The sequence below is a fragment of the Diabrotica undecimpunctata genome, chromosome 2, assembly GCF_040954645.1.
Source record: "Diabrotica undecimpunctata isolate CICGRU chromosome 2, icDiaUnde3, whole genome shotgun sequence".
NCBI classification, from domain to species: Eukaryota; Metazoa; Arthropoda; class Insecta; order Coleoptera; family Chrysomelidae; genus Diabrotica; species Diabrotica undecimpunctata.
Window position 1 is genome coordinate 114,504,600 of NC_092804.1, and position 16,148 is coordinate 114,520,747.

The 16,148-nt window shown below is 32.0% G+C and overlaps 1 protein-coding gene across 1 annotated transcript; it reads right to left on the reverse strand.

Moving 5' to 3' along the window:
* Positions 1-5,107: 5,107 nt before the first annotated feature.
* On the reverse strand, positions 5,108-15,213 carry LOC140433872 (uncharacterized). The gene is made up of 4 exons (XM_072521846.1): positions 15,029-15,213; positions 13,845-14,012; positions 11,322-11,548; positions 5,108-5,573 (listed from the first exon to the last, which is right to left on the reverse strand). The coding sequence occupies exons 1-4, from the start codon at positions 15,135-15,137 to the stop codon at positions 5,139-5,141; spliced, it is 939 nt and encodes a 312-aa protein (XP_072377947.1). The 5' UTR covers positions 15,138-15,213; the 3' UTR covers positions 5,108-5,138.
* Positions 15,214-16,148: the final 935 nt, after the last annotated feature.

Consider the following 16,148-nt stretch of genomic DNA (forward strand, 5'->3'; position numbering starts at 1 on the left):
TATTATGAAGTTCATATAAATTAAAATGAAGTAAGCTAAACTATTATCATGTGAATGCGTGTATATAGTAGTGCATTTGTTTATTTCAGTAAATTCTCGAAATATGAAATGAAGATGGAGCTAACTACTAAAGATTTAATAACTTTGTTAGAAGAATTGTGAAAATGCTGACTCACTTAATGTGGTTTATTTGCCGCCGTGATTAGATTAGAAAGTTTCTAATGTAGAAGACATTGATGATATTATTTGTGAAGAATCAATAAAATCGAATATTGCAGGTACATATGAAATACAAGTAATTGGGAATTCTGACGATTGTGATTATGATATTCCTCTGAACCACCGATAAAACGTTCAAAGAAAAAATCAGGCAAAAATAGTAAATCCAAATTTGTCTCAAGTTGTAACAACAGATACTCTTTCGTGTTCAGTAGTAATTCAACATCAGTCTGATTGATATTTAGACAATATAAAAGCTCTTTTTTGATAAAAAAGTAATTGAGAGCATTCTATATTTTACAAATATTTATGCATCGCAGTATAACCGTCACGATTTTGAAATGCATAACATGATTTAGACAAAATTATTAGCATATGTATATTATCTGTTTCACACTCTGCCTCAAGTTGATATGCATTGGTCAAGGGATAAGGAAGTGCACATTATAAGAGAAAGCATGAGCCAACATAGATTTATAATACTGAAGAAACCGCTCCATCAGTGTCAAACTTAGTACATGCACGTCAATCTAAATTTGCTTTACCAGATGAAACCAGATTCGACAATATTGGCCACATTACAAAAAGAGACGATAGTGCAAGAATGTAGGATGTGCAAAAGTATTACTATTTATTTTTGTAAAAGGTGTAGAATGCATTTACACCCCGAATGTTTCGAAAATTAAATTTATATTTATGATACAATACACAATTTACATAATTTCCTTTATTAAAAATTGTACTGTTTTCCTTGAAAATGAGAAAAAAAATTTTTGGTTGTAAATTAGTCTTAATTTATGTGTTTTTAATCCAATCTAATAAATTAATTATCAAATTTCTCTTTGTATATTGAGCTGCCGTTAATGGGTTAATACTAGATAAAGAATAAACTTACCTCAAATTTACTTTACTTACCTCAAAACTATTTTAAGTTAATAATAAAGTCTATTTAATAAATATATTCCCAAGAAATAGAACACACTACGCCTATGCACATATAAAATGTGGAACGAATAAACTATATCATATTTCTCTCATTCGCATTCTTTCTAAGAACGTAAATATATATAGACCAGCAAAATATTGATAAGTTTACCGATCTTTCAAACTGTTTAGTGAACTTGTCTCACTATACACTAGTGAATCGCACCAATTTATATTGTTACGGGAGCAAATTTTATGGGACTTATCTTATTTTTCACTTATTTATATGGGCGAAGCATACACAATAAAAATACCCCGGTAAGAATTTACTGCTGATATTTTACATATTTCTCTAACGATAGATAATGTCTGAGATCAATAACGTCGTCGCAAATTAAGGCGATGTAACTGGCAACAACTCCATTGTTCAGGTAGCTATTTTATTGTCTGCTATATGTAAGTCGATTTCATAAGCGCACTGACAGGAGCTTCATTCCGCAGAGAACAGAATTGTTTGCAGTATTATTAGTGGAAGGAGCCTTTACGTTTACTTTTTGTGAATTGTAAGTAATTTGGTTTAATTCAATTTGGTAACAAATGAAACAAAGCATAATAATACTTTGGAAGTTGAGACAAGAGGAAAGATTTAAATGTGAAAAACAAAGGACAAGCTTTCCTAGATGGTTTGTGAAAGGTTCAAAAGTCCCATTTGGAAAGGGAAAACGCTTATTATTAGGCTATTAGTAGACACTCAGGATTTTTTGAAGGATGTTTAAATGCATTTGTTTCTAAAAAGACTGGAGATTACCATGAGGAAATGAATGCACCATGAAAAACGGTTTTCAGATATTCTATTAAAAATCGAACCAGGATCTGTTATTGTTATGGATAACGTTCTCCAGTCACCAACCATTAAATGGAGAATAGTCGAGAGTGCGAATATGTTTTCAAAAAATATTAAATTCAATGAACCAATTTTGAAAATTGAGTTATTAAATTTAGAGCGGTGTCATAAAGATAAATATATTAAATATGTAGTAGATGAAATGGCGCGAGAAGGAGGCGTAATTGTAGTTCGATAGCCGCCTTACCATTATAAGTTATACCAGATTGAACTTATGTGGGCTCAAATTTTAATGAAGTAGCAAGGAACAATGTTACTTTTAAATTCAACGATGTAAACAATCTGCTTAATAGTGCCTCAGCAATGTCGTAGATAAAAGGTTTGTTCCAACTCAACGAAAAACCGTCACGTAACGGTTACGCTCCTGCGCACTAAACAAAATACGTTCCAACAAAAATATGATGGTTCATCACATCGTCCTTCCGACCGTTCCAACAAAAATTATGATCGCCCAGTGACGGTTTCGTGACGATAATTTCAGTAATCTGGCAAATGCATGTACTGGTTGGGATGGCTTGCGCAGTAGGATTTTATTCTATTTCTTTAAATTTGTTGGGCCTAGATTAACTTAGATTTTGTAATAAAACAGCAAATTTGTTCAGAAAAAAGAAGTTAGGTTAATGATTTTATCACGTGCTTATGCTAGACTTATTATTTATTTATATATTTATTTCTCGTTATTTATAACTTTATAAATATGACTGACGACGAAGGAATTAGTGATTTTTCTGATTATTATAGAAGTGAGGATGATTTGGAGCTATTAGCCGAACCTAGGGTGAAAAACCAGAATTATTTAGGTAGATAGGTCTTTATTTTAAATTTGTGCAAAGTACTGATTAATAATTAAATAAATAAAATAAAAAAAAATAAATTGTCACCAAATTATGTCAGATGTCAGAAAATCGTTCCAACATCAGTTTACAAATTACCGTCATCAGACGATACAAATGATGAACATGCGCATTAAAAACGGTACAATTAGTTTCGTGACGGTTTTCGGACCATAAAAAAATTGCGTGTTGGAAAAAACCTAAAATGTATCAAGCATGTAGTGAAAGAAAGGCAGAATACGTGAAATCTTGATAATTTCATTAAAATTTCCATGGAACCAGTAGTTGTAGATCTAGGCGGAGATACTAATGATGAATCTGAAGATGACATATATGACTCAGATTAGATTAAATATAATGTTAGTTTTTATTTGAATATATTTTTTATATCTTATGGAAACACATAATTAGTTGAGATAAACCATTTATTACTAGTACTGTTTCGTACCAAGAATTGTAATTCACTCAGTTCAGTGAATCATAATTCAGTTTTACCTGTGGTAAAAGTTACTAGACGACTCTTTTTGTAATACCATGCCATTAAATCTCATTTGACAATAAAAGTTAAATTTAATTTAATTAAATTCTCTTCATCTAAGGCACCTATAAAATAAGAAAATTATTTTTATGACAACCAATTCGTTCTAAAATCTTGATTATTTTTTTAATAATAAGCGCACGCCTATGACTCGTCGATTTCCTTTCCCCTCAAACCATCAAAGGTTAACATTGAAAATATGAGTCACTTGCTACAATTGTGGTATAGGTATCTAATGTGGAAAAAAGTCCCTAATCACAATTCTTTATAAACTTCCTTGATCTTCCAAGAAAAATCTTGATTATTTTTTTAATAATAAGCGCACGCCTATGACTCGTCGATTTCCTTTCCCCTCAAACCATCAAAAGTCAACATTGAAAATATGAGTCACTTGCTACAATTGTGGTATAGGTATATAATGTGGAAAAAAGTCCCTAATCACAATTCTTTATAAACTTCCTCAGCAACCAGTTTTATCTATTTTCTAAGCAGTCGTATTTTACCAAATTTTCACAGATAGTTCAGGATAATAATATGACGATAAAAATAGTAAGAAACCTCTGAATTTTTTTTATGCATCGATTTGCTTGAAATTTTGACAATGGTGTCAAAAGTTAGTTAAAAAATTATTAATAGCTCAAAGATCAAAATCTACACTAAGGCAATATATGCTCTTTCTCTGGGGTTAATTACCACCCCAACTCGGGTATGGAAAAAATTTATCAAAAAAACTATAGTAGTCGCTAGAATAGTGAATTTTAAGACAAAAATGTTCCTTAAGAGTTTTTTGAAAAAGTGAATATTTTTTGAGTTACTCGTGACTGAAAGTTCACAAATTACACGTTAAAAAAGCATGTTTTTAAACGGTTTTTTGTTAAATAATTCGAAAAATTTAGATTTTATCGGGAAAACTATTTGGATATAAAATGAAGCTTAAAAAATAAAGATATTTGTTAGTGGTCATACCAACGGTAAATATCAGTGGTCATTTAAAGGTTGTTTTAAGATCTTTAAAAAAGTTTTCCATGAAAAACTGTTTTCCGGTGATTCAACATCATATGTTGGATTTTTATATTCGGTGACTAAAAGTCTAAACAAATAATAAAAAAAAACAAATATTTTTGTTTTATAAGCTTCATTTTATATCCTAATAATTTTTCCTATAAAATGTAAATTTTGGGAATTATTCGCGAAAAACTGTTTAAAAACATACTTTTTTGCTGTGTAATTTGTGAACTTTCAGTCACGAATAACTTTAAAAATATTGACTCTACGAAAAAACACTAAAAATATTTTTGTCTTACAATTCCTAACTCTACTACCATGGATTTTTTCGATAAACATTTTTCACCCCCTAGTTGGGGTGGTAACCACCCGCACAGGAATAGCACATATTGGCATTCTACTTACTCTCAAAATTTTAAACAAAACCATGAAATCCAGAAAACCGTTATATCCTGGACTAAGAATATAGTCTACTTAACATGTATAATTTGTTTTATTCTCTGATCAATTTTATGACAGTTGTATTGAATAGGTGGAGAATATGTTGTTATATTACCACACCCAGAATTGTCACCTAACAGAAAGTTTTCTGTCAATATCCTGGGCTGATGCCATACATGTTCATTACGCTTTTCATTTACAAAATGCTAAACTATTAATTATGGAATCCCCCGGGTGAAGTATAAAAATCATAATGATTTTTATTAATTTTATTTTATTTACTTATTAAAAGCTTACTCATCAAAAGTTTGGCAGAACCATATAAAACAGTCTTTTGTCTTTCTACAACATCACACTTAAAATCAACTTTCATTATTTTCCTGTCTTCAACTAATTTTACAGTAACATTAACGGTTTCACCGATGTAACATTTATTAGGAAAATTCAAATCTTGGTGAACAACAATTGTTCCAGGACCGGGTAACCGAGTTCCAATAACACTAGAAACAATACAATTTAAAAATGCTCCATGTACTACACCTAAACCTTGTCCATCAGCAGAGTGTATGGGGTTTGTATCTCCACTAAGAAGTGTAAAATTGTCTATGTCTTCTTTTGTAATATTTCTAGAGATGGTTACTTCATCACCAATTTTAAAGCTTTTTAATTTTGATATAGTGTTCGAGAATCTTCGTGTAATGTGTGTTGCCTAAAAGTATTATATTATGTAAAATATAAAATTTTATTTATATATGTACTTATTAGAAAATATATTCTATTTACATACCTACATATAAAGAAGAGATATCAAACATTAAGTCTATATATTAAGTCTTGTTCTACAAAGTGTTTAGAAGCCGATTACTGAGTAGATTATTAAAAATCAAAGTTCATAAAGTAATAGTAAAATGAGTGGTCTTCGCTAGGACAGAAACTTGGATCCTTAAAAACAGGAGTGAGGATCAGTAACGTAGATGCTAAAGCAACATTTTAAGAAAGGTTTTGGCAGTATAAAAGATCGTATATATTATAAAAAATATGTACAGTCCTCTCTCTCTCTAACGATATGCAAGGGACCAAGAATTATCATCGCTATAAGGAGAGATCGTTATCTAGAGAGACAAAAATTGTTACTGTAATAACAATAATAAAAATACTGTACTAAATAATCTATTGGAATTTAAAAAATTGATCAAAACGATTATCGATGAATTAACACTGTATACACTATATACAAAATAGATTTATTAAAGAATGATATAAGCAATACAGTATAAAAAAATTGGTGTAAAATTAAAAAATGTATACTGTACCTGGGGTAACAAAATAATATGATGCTATACAGTATTTTCATCAAGGTATGAAAAAAGATTAAATCCTATATTTAGCATACCTTATCAAAAAAATCTGTCACCTTGGCCTGTTTCCTTTTCCCTTTCCACAGAACTGACCTGACCTTGTCATGAAGACGCAAAGAATCTTCCACAGAGGTTCTGGCTCTGCTTCCACTTCTTCGACTTCCGGGTCACTGTTTTCTTCTGCTTCTTCTGCAAGAACTGCTTGTAGGATATCCTCGTCAGAAAGTCTAGATGTAGCTACATTTTCATCAACTTCTTCGAAATCTGTTAGCTCTTCCGGTCCGTAGGTGATAGAAAGTTCCAAATGTCCGGCCCAAACAGCCATCCCGCGTGTTTGAAGAAATGTTTTATCGTATTGCTCGTCACCTCGTCCCAGGATTTACTAATCATTAGGATGGCGTCAAGAGCGTTTAGTTTGAGATCGCCATTGCTCTCAACCAATTCCATCAACAGTCTTCTCCTGTAATGGTTTTTCAAACTCTTGATGACACTTTGTCCATGGACTGAAAGCCACTCGTTGTGTTTGCTGGCAGGAAACAAAGTTCAATGTTTTACAGGTCCCACAATACAGGATGAGCAGGAAAATTGCCTACAAGCAGAAGAATGTTTTCCCCTTTAATCTCGCCATCCCATTTTCTTATCGTTTCTCAAAAATTTCCGAAGTCATTCACGCACACTTTTCGACTTCCCTATCTGACAGTTAGTTTAGGTTCAATATGAATGGGCGCTTCCACTCGACCTAAGAGATCTATGGCTGATCCCTAGGTTAAAATTGTCCCTTGAGCCCAGCCTTTTTAACGAAGTCTATTATGACCTTAGGTGACACTTCTACAAGGTCGTAGGGTTCGAGTTAATATTGCTCAAATGTATTGAGCCTTATCGTATCTAAACCTGGGCAGTTACGTGTTCCGCCGTCTCGTCATCAGCCCGACAATTCGCACTCTCTTTCAGTCCGATTTTGTTTATGTGCCCCTTTAGGCGACAATGTTCTGTTAGGATGTTCGAAGGTTCATCCTTCGAACTTCGGGTTTGAGACCCATTTATTCGTACCATTAGTTACGTTCCATCCGTTCCACCCAGTCCGATAATGTTCTTTTGGCTGTGCTTCGTGCGATGCCAACTACAGATTCTGGTCCTATGAATGTTTCTTTTGCCCCTCCCCTGGCAAGTAGGTCTGCTTTTTTATTCCCTTGAAAACCAGTGTCCATGCACCCAGAATAAACTTACTTTGTTACTTTTTCCGATCCGAATAAGATTCTGTCTACATGGAGACTAAAAATAATTTTTATAGATTTGTTTCTGCAGTTTCTCTTTATTAGTCCTTGAAGGCACATCTCTATAGCATAAATTTCGGCTTGAAAGAAGTGGCGTGACTACCTATGTTTTCACTAAGACTTATCCTTGGTTTCCCTCCGTATATTCCAGCTCCAATTCCTTTATCAGTTTTAGAGACGTCAGTATACCAGCATTGATAACCAGCCATAATGAGATTCGTTTTATTCGACTCCCATTCGCCCCTTCCGAAAGTATATTTAGGTTGCATTACATCTGGTAGATTTCCAAATCTGGGAGATTTTTAATTATCTCTCCAAAATCCGGTATCCTTTTGCCCTGTTTCCTGGCATATTATTCGCCTTCTGTATGCTCCTACTTTCGTCTCCTTCTTCGTCGATATATGTTACGGCGGTTGACGTAGTCGACATCGATCCTGTTATGATAAGCATGATTACTGTTAAGGTTTATTCAGCTTCTCTTTAGACCAGCATATTAGTGCGCCATGCGTAATCATAGGTCTGACTACAGTTATATATAGCCAGTACATCTGTTTGGGTTTCAAACCCCATGTTTTCTTACATATCCTTCGACATGTCCAAAGGGAAAGCTTTGCTTTGTTGGTTATTCTTACCAAATGGTCATTCCATGTAAGCCACTTACCTAGAATTACTCCTAGATATTTGACCTCATTCGCCTCTTTGACAGTTTTCCATACAGAGCGGGCAGCCAGATGTTACCTAGGTTGCGTCTTCTTGTGAAACTGACTGTTTACTACTACTTTTTTTTTAGTTTAATACTACTGTTTTATTCAGATTGACAGAGAGTTTTTCCCTGTCACACCACGTAGTAAGTATATTTGATGTTCTTTGGAGTGTGTTGAATAGAACATTACCATATTTTCCTTTTAGCATAATTACTAGATCATCCGCATAGAACTGCACTCCTACCCCCTGTGGATCAAGGAGCGAAACCAAGTCATCCACCAGAAGTGACCACAGGAGGGGAGAAAGCACTCTTCATTGTGAGCACCCCTCAGCTGTTTTGGCTAGAATCTCCTCTCCTTGCAGGTCGGTTAGAATCGGCCTATTTTCCAGCATTGCTTTGACCCAACTGCATACGGAAGCGGATATCTCTTTTGATGATGTTGCATCCTAACGAAGTTGGTAATGCATTATTAAATGCGCCCTCTATATCTAGGAAGGCGGTTAATGCAATCTCTCCATTTTTAATGGAGTGACTGATTTTCTCACCTACTTCGTCCAGTGCTGTTTCTATTGATTTTCCCTCTTGATATTCGTGCTGGTTGCCGTTGAGAGCATGATCCCTCAATGGCCCCTCCTTACTATGTCTATGGAGAATTTTTTTCGATTGTTTTCAACAGAAATTTCGGTATATAACATAGTGCTAAGACTTCGATATATAACATAGCCCTAAAGATTTTTGTTAGGATAGGCAATAGGATATCCAATCCTTTTTGTAGTTGGGCAGGAAATATTCCATCCTCCCCAGGAGATTTAAATGGAGCAAAGTAGTTTATGACCCACTTTACGTTTTCTGGTTTGATGTTTATTGCAGATAATTCCCAATCTGCTTTCCTACGACCGACGTTTAGGCCGTTCAAAATTTTCAGTCTTCGTCAGTTCATCAATAATAATTGTTGACCCTGGGAAGAGGTTTTGTAATAAAAGTTCTAGCGTTTCCATTTTAGATTTGGCAAAGGTGCCATCATGTCTTTTAAGCAGGCATGGTCTCTGTGCCGGATCCTTGGAAAGAATCTTGTGGATTCTAGTGCTGGCAGGTCTATCTGACATACTCTGGCAGAACCTCCTCCAAGAGTTTTCCTGTATGTTTCCTAGTTTTCCAATTCTTTGGCTTTATTCGATAGCCCCTTTATTTCCTTTTTTGGCAGACTTTTAATTCATAGTCAAATTTAATTGTTTTACGGTTTTCAAAAATCGTATACAGGATTAAGTTTTTTCTATTAACAAAACGGGCTAATTTTTTAAAACCGGACCTAATTTTGTTCTATTTTAAAAAATCGTTGATTAGGTTGGAGTAGTGTAACTTTTGACCAAAACATAAGACATCTAAGTTACCGTGCAAAAGTTATGAGAAATAGAAATTTCGGTTGAGTTTACCGAAAGTACAAGCTGAATATAGCCGCAAATGTCAAAAATATTTCGGTTTGGCAGTGTTGACATGTTTTTATAATACATATGTGGCATGTTTCAAAAAACATTTGTTGTAATCTGGCAACTGCTGATTTGACGATTGCCAAATCTATCCCCTAATCTATCAAAGGGTAATAGCTAAAAAAAAGTCTAATAATTAACTGCAATTAATCTCCAAAGAAACAAATATTTACTCATTGTTGTTTTATATAAATCAAAAATTGCAGAATTCATAACATAATATAAACAAAATGTACTTTTCTAAAGCTTTATCTTTTTATATTTGAAGCATACTTTCGGTAAACTTAACCGAAATTTCATTAAAAATTTAAAACTAGCTCTGTATATTATTAAATAATAGAGCTCTTTACTCATACTTTGTTATTCGGCTCCATACGAGGTAGGAGTACAGTTCCAGTACTCACACTGTATTATCCCAGTGTCATTTTCCGATCGCATGGTACTTTTTGCCACTCCCACGGCAGGCTCTGGACCGAAGTATTTTGTAGTTTATGCTCTTTTGGTACATTTATCAGCTCCTTTATTGCAGTATATTGCCTGGCAACCTGGATCCCAAACTAGTGTGATATTGATATGATCCACCAGTCTAGAGTTACTTTCGGCACTTTCACACTAGCCTAGAGTCCACCCTAGGACTACTACGAGCCCCCATGATCATTTGGCTGTCTGTACATATGGCTGTCTATTTTTCAAATACCAAATCCTACAAAGATTCCAGTCCAAAGTAGTTAGGATTATCGTAAACGCTCCATGGTACTTAACTAACGGGGTTATTACTCGTGATCTTAAAATAAAATCTTTCAAAAAATAAATATCTTTCTTCTCCCAGAAGTATGACGAACGCATAGAAAATCACACCAACGCATTGGTTCAACCCCTAATGAGACGTCTCATACAGTGAAGGTTAAGAAGGCATTATAGTAAATAATGGGGTTATTATATTTGATGACCATTTATTTGGAACACAACTGTACACTCTTTTATTAACATTACTTATTATAATTGTATTTAGTACTTAGTTGAAGTTGCTATGAGACTACTTCATAATTACTGATACGCGATACATCAACTTGCCATCTTGACGTTAATTTAGTTCTGATCTCTAAGATAAAAGTCGTTGTCTCTTTTATACTAGTCTTCGCTACAGTCAGCAGTCATTCATTAGTGGGTCAAGTTTATTTTAACAACCTACGACAACCGTACGTTCACGATTCACAATTCTGCTGACTTACACATTCTAATCGAGGCTATTTTTATGAATGTCCTCGATTCGAATTATTAAACATATTTTATATAAACAAATGCGAAATGTGTTACATGTTCCTTTTAAACTTAATCTTTTTATGAATTGTAATATTTTGGGGATAATACCATAGCATCTTCCATGAGATTTGCCTGTCAGATTATTTGAAGCTTAGTAAAGTTCTGTAGTGTAGTGTTGTGTAGTAGTTAAGTTTCCCAAACCCAACCTTATATAAGTAAAAGGAAACTGTCACTGGACAGTTTTCCTAAATGTGTTACTGCCATTAACATTTGCCTATTGTAAAATTTTACAGATTGGAAATTAAATGGGATGTTTATTAAAAAAAAAAGATATCTTACCATTCTCTACTCAATTTATAGCTAAAAATATGTCTCCAAAAACACTGTACCCAAGTTCCTTAATCTAGGGTTAGAACTGAGCTTATATTTTTGCAAGGTATGTTTTAGATTTTCTGATACTTCTATGTGTTCCGATTCATACATATAATAAAGTGATGTCAACGCATTCAAAGAGATTTCTTCGTCTTCATGAAGTAAAAACTCTGAAATTAACTTTACACCATTTAAAGCAATTATGTAATCTCTGCTCTCAGGATCTGCAAAATCAAAAATTAAAATTTTGAGATGATTTGTTACTATAAATTAATATAATAAAAAAACAAAATTAAACAAAATATACCCAATTAAAGGACATTGGAAATATGATTTATATGTGGGAGAAGCAGAAACATTGTTATAGAAATATGACTATAACTCTGGTTTAGCCTGTGTTACATTTAACATGTCTTTACTATGTATAATGAGTTGTCAAGCCATTCGTGACTGTATATATTGACCCAGAGATTGAAATGACATGAAATAAGCACCAAATAATAATAAAAAAAAGGTAATTATCATTTATTATTAATCAATTAGATTAATTAGATCATATAAAATTGTTTCACAATTTTTTTTAGTTAGTGTAGGAGAGCTCTAAGGATCTAATGTTTACTTAAACCCCTTCAAGGTTATTTTTTATATTGTCTTTTTTCTTTATATAAAACCTTTAGTGATAATTACATTATGATATTTATTTTGTACCATATACATTGATTTTTGTATTTAGTTAAAAATATATTATTCTTATTTTGTATTGATTTAGTGATAACTTTCACATTGTCTGCATGTCGCCAATTGCATTCCTAAAATCTACTGAGAATAAATAATTGTAGGTAAGACTACAATGATTCTTCCCTTTGTAATCTAATCCACCTCAGAGAAGTCTCAAATCTCTATTCAGTCTGATTTGTTAGTGTAAAGCTGGATTTATAGTTTGATGGACTGTAAATGTAGACGTACTGGAAAAAGATCAACATAGAATTTTGTGGACTATTATTTATAAATGAACGTAAACGCATGCGAGAACGTAAGTGAGACGCACTGGAACGGAAGAGGTGGCCAACTTTCATCTCTTACAGTGCGTTACTTGCGTCTGGCCAATCATAACGAAGAATTTTGTGCTGTCAACCAAAGTGGCCCGGCCTCCAATTTTGTAAAGTTGTTTAATCAACATATTCGAATTTTGTTGATTATTTGTTAATGGACGGTAAGTTAATAATCTATAAAATATTAATAATAAATAATAAAAGGATATCATAGTATCATGGTCACCAACTCTAACCACTGTACTCATGCGCAAAAATTCCACTCCGTTGATTAATAAATTGAGATAATATTTACAGTCCGTTTGTTAGGTCTCCAGTGCGTCTACGTCTATAGTCCGTCAAAATATAAATCCAGCTTTAGAGTTAATACATTGGTGGCCACCCTTTTGTGAGTTAATTGTGACAATATTATAAGCCAAAGCCTGTAGTTGTTACATTTGGCCGTTTTAAAAACAGTATAATACATAACAGTATTTTATCAATTTAAAATTTATATAACAGAAAATGTTTTTATTCTTCTCTCATACAATTGGTAATGACAGTTTTATTAAATATTGAGTATATTATTTACATTAAAAATATTATTGCAATAGTCTAAGGATCCAAAAAATAAATTAAATCAAACTAAACTACATTATGGAAAATTGAATGTTTATTCAGGATTCAGGATATTGATATTAAATTTTCATGAACATTTACTTTGTTCATTTGTTTGTTTGCTATACTCTGTTCACTGAATCCAGCCCAAACTATTTTGCAAATTTTGGAATTAATTTTAGGTAGGTCAAATTTTGACTTGGATTGGAAATTACTATGCAACCAAGGACATTATGCTCAACCAATATTAATTATAACTTATAACAAAAACTACATCAATTAAAACAAAGGTTAAACTATTTATTCTTGAAATTTTTTAGTGATTTATAGATTAGTATTTAGAAATAGAAAGTATTAGTATTTTTAATCAAAATAAACTAACATACACTCCCATTATTCCTCTTTTTTAATGGAAGAAATCTATAACAGTAAGTATATTTCAGCTATTCTTAAGATATGGTAGGAATTTTTATGACTGTCCAAATACTGTGTGTGGTGAGTTGTCTTCAAGTTACATTAAAGCTAAAAGAATGCAACAACAGTGTTCAATTTGTCAGCGTGCAAAAAATTCATTCACTTACTATACAATAAGTTGATTATAAAAGGAAAAATAATAAATATAAAAGTTGATTATAAAATTACAAAATGAAAAAAATACAAACCATAAAATATAATGTTTGACATATTAAATATTTTTAAATGTTGCATTGGTTTAGCTTTAATTTAGTTTGAAGACAACTTCATGCACCTTCACTTATTCTTAACAGGGCAAATACCAAATTTTATTTTCTATCCACAGACAGGAAGAAAAGGAATTATGATAACCATATATGTAATGGTTATTCTATATTTAATATTATTTACTTCTTACCAGCACACAGGTTACAAATACCAGCTAAGGCAAAATGTATAAGTTCCTCTTGTTCATTTGATAGTTCTGCCAAAAATAGATCAATTAGATGAAGTTGCTTTATAAAATTATAATTTATTGGATCATAAGCAAAATTTGCTAGATTTGCCAGAGTCTGTCTTTTGTTTTCTAAAAAAAAATTTATAATAATTAGAACAAGTTTTTTCTTTTATTACTAAAAGTATCAAGTTGTGTATTATTTACTCAAGGAAGATGGAAAAGTTTAAATTATAATAAAATGTTGTGTCAAAAGTAACTGATACATTATGTATAAATGCATGTTCATTTTGAATTGATAACTATTTTGAAAACATAACAATAAAATAGTTGTAAAACCTGAAAATATGTCCAGTTATCAGTATAAATATCAAAATTTCAGAAGAAAATGGGCTTATAGATGTACAGTGCACAGATTCTAAACATGCCGGTGGGAGATGGCTTCTATGCGTTGTATTATAGTTGGTGTATGAGAGAAAGTTTTCGAAATAATAAAATAACAAATTTTATATTATTATTTGTTATTTCGTTATTTTGAAAACTTTCTCTCATACATCGACTATAATACAGCACATAGAAGCCATCTCCCACCGGCACATTTAGAATCTGTGCACTGTATCTGTTTCCAAGCAGTTTTATATGTTGATATTACTACAATAAGTTCTCTTTAAATTTATTTATTGACAACTAAGTATAGTTTACAGAAGTAAAATACAATTTTAATTTAAATTTAATATTTCACATTTCGATTTCTGAGGTGGATCTACAATTTTAATTAGAATTACTTATTAAAGATAATATGGGTAATTTTGATTTCACAAATCAACATGACACAGGAAAATACTTTGAAAACACTATTCAATTTATTGATAGTGTTCTTCTGCGTTTTATCTATTTTCAAAATTAATCCTGTTTATTCTAAATCACATTAGATCTACCGTCCTTAATTTTAAGAGTACTTCTTTTGTTGTGATCCAAACCATTCATCCATAGTACTGTGTAATTCTGATAGTGTACAGTATTATTTTGTTCTGGTAGTTATTCTATAATTATTTTGTTTTTTTTTTCATCTATACTGGTTATACAGTAGAACAATTTTTATTCTGAAATAGCACATACTTATATGTCTCAAATTATTATTAACATACCATAAGAGGGTGTTTCGGCAAATTCCTTAATCAGTTGTTTTAGAAATTCATATCTTCCAATGCCAAATTCACCAGTACGTTCTGCTAATCTTTCCTTTTTGCTAAACATTTCATTGTTTTATTATTTTATTTGTTTTGAATTGACAAATATATAAGGTTAGGTTTAAATCTATTCTTCTTCCCAGTTTTATAATCACTAGGTCACTAGCTTTCCGGCTACCAGCCAGGGTAGTTTTTCTTGTCAGTTAAAAGGCGCACTTTCCTGATGGATTGATTTTTCTGTATACAGGATTTGGAATCATTTTTTTTTATGTACTATGCTCATCATACAATATATTATATATGACAGCTAAGAAGTGTTTTAGGGAAGATGGAAGGATGAAGGATGAAAATATTAGCAAAGAATATAGACGCTTAAGCGCATAGTATTGCACACGAATGTTCCCGAATTGTCATATATGGAGCACTATGTTTTTAATACCTTTGTTTCAGGTCATTTTTAGTGATAAAAGTATTAATAACTTTATAAATAAATAAATAAATAAATATATTCCTATAAATAATTCGAAAGGAATATATCCTATAATAAGTAAGTCGAAAAAAGTGTAAACGCTTACCTTTGGGTCGTCTTATTGTCTTATAGGTAGATATTAAATATAAACAAATATACTTATAAAGAAAGACTATTAAAATTATCGTAATTGTAACATATAAGTATTTAATATAATTGTAAGCTATGTTTCATTCAGAAGGTCAATTACAAGGAGAAGTCGCTATTAATGAGGCAACTAGATAAGAACAAAAGGAAAAATAAGGAGCTGGAAGACATAAAAAATATGATGCGAAATATAGTAGAGGATATGAAGGAGGTCAGGAAAGAAAATAGTGAATATAAACTACAAATGAACGATTTAATACAAAAAAATTAAAGTCGTGTATAACTAGTGTGAATTATACACGACCTTGGCCTTATAGCTCTGTAGAGAAGTTTCCCCTGCCTTACTGGAACGAGTTGCTACTGGCTTTTCATTCCGTGTTTTTGTCTTCCCTTCTTTGGGTCGGAATGTCCTACTCCGAAAAAGGGTGACATTTTTTATTTCTGGAGTTTTTTTTGAGATTC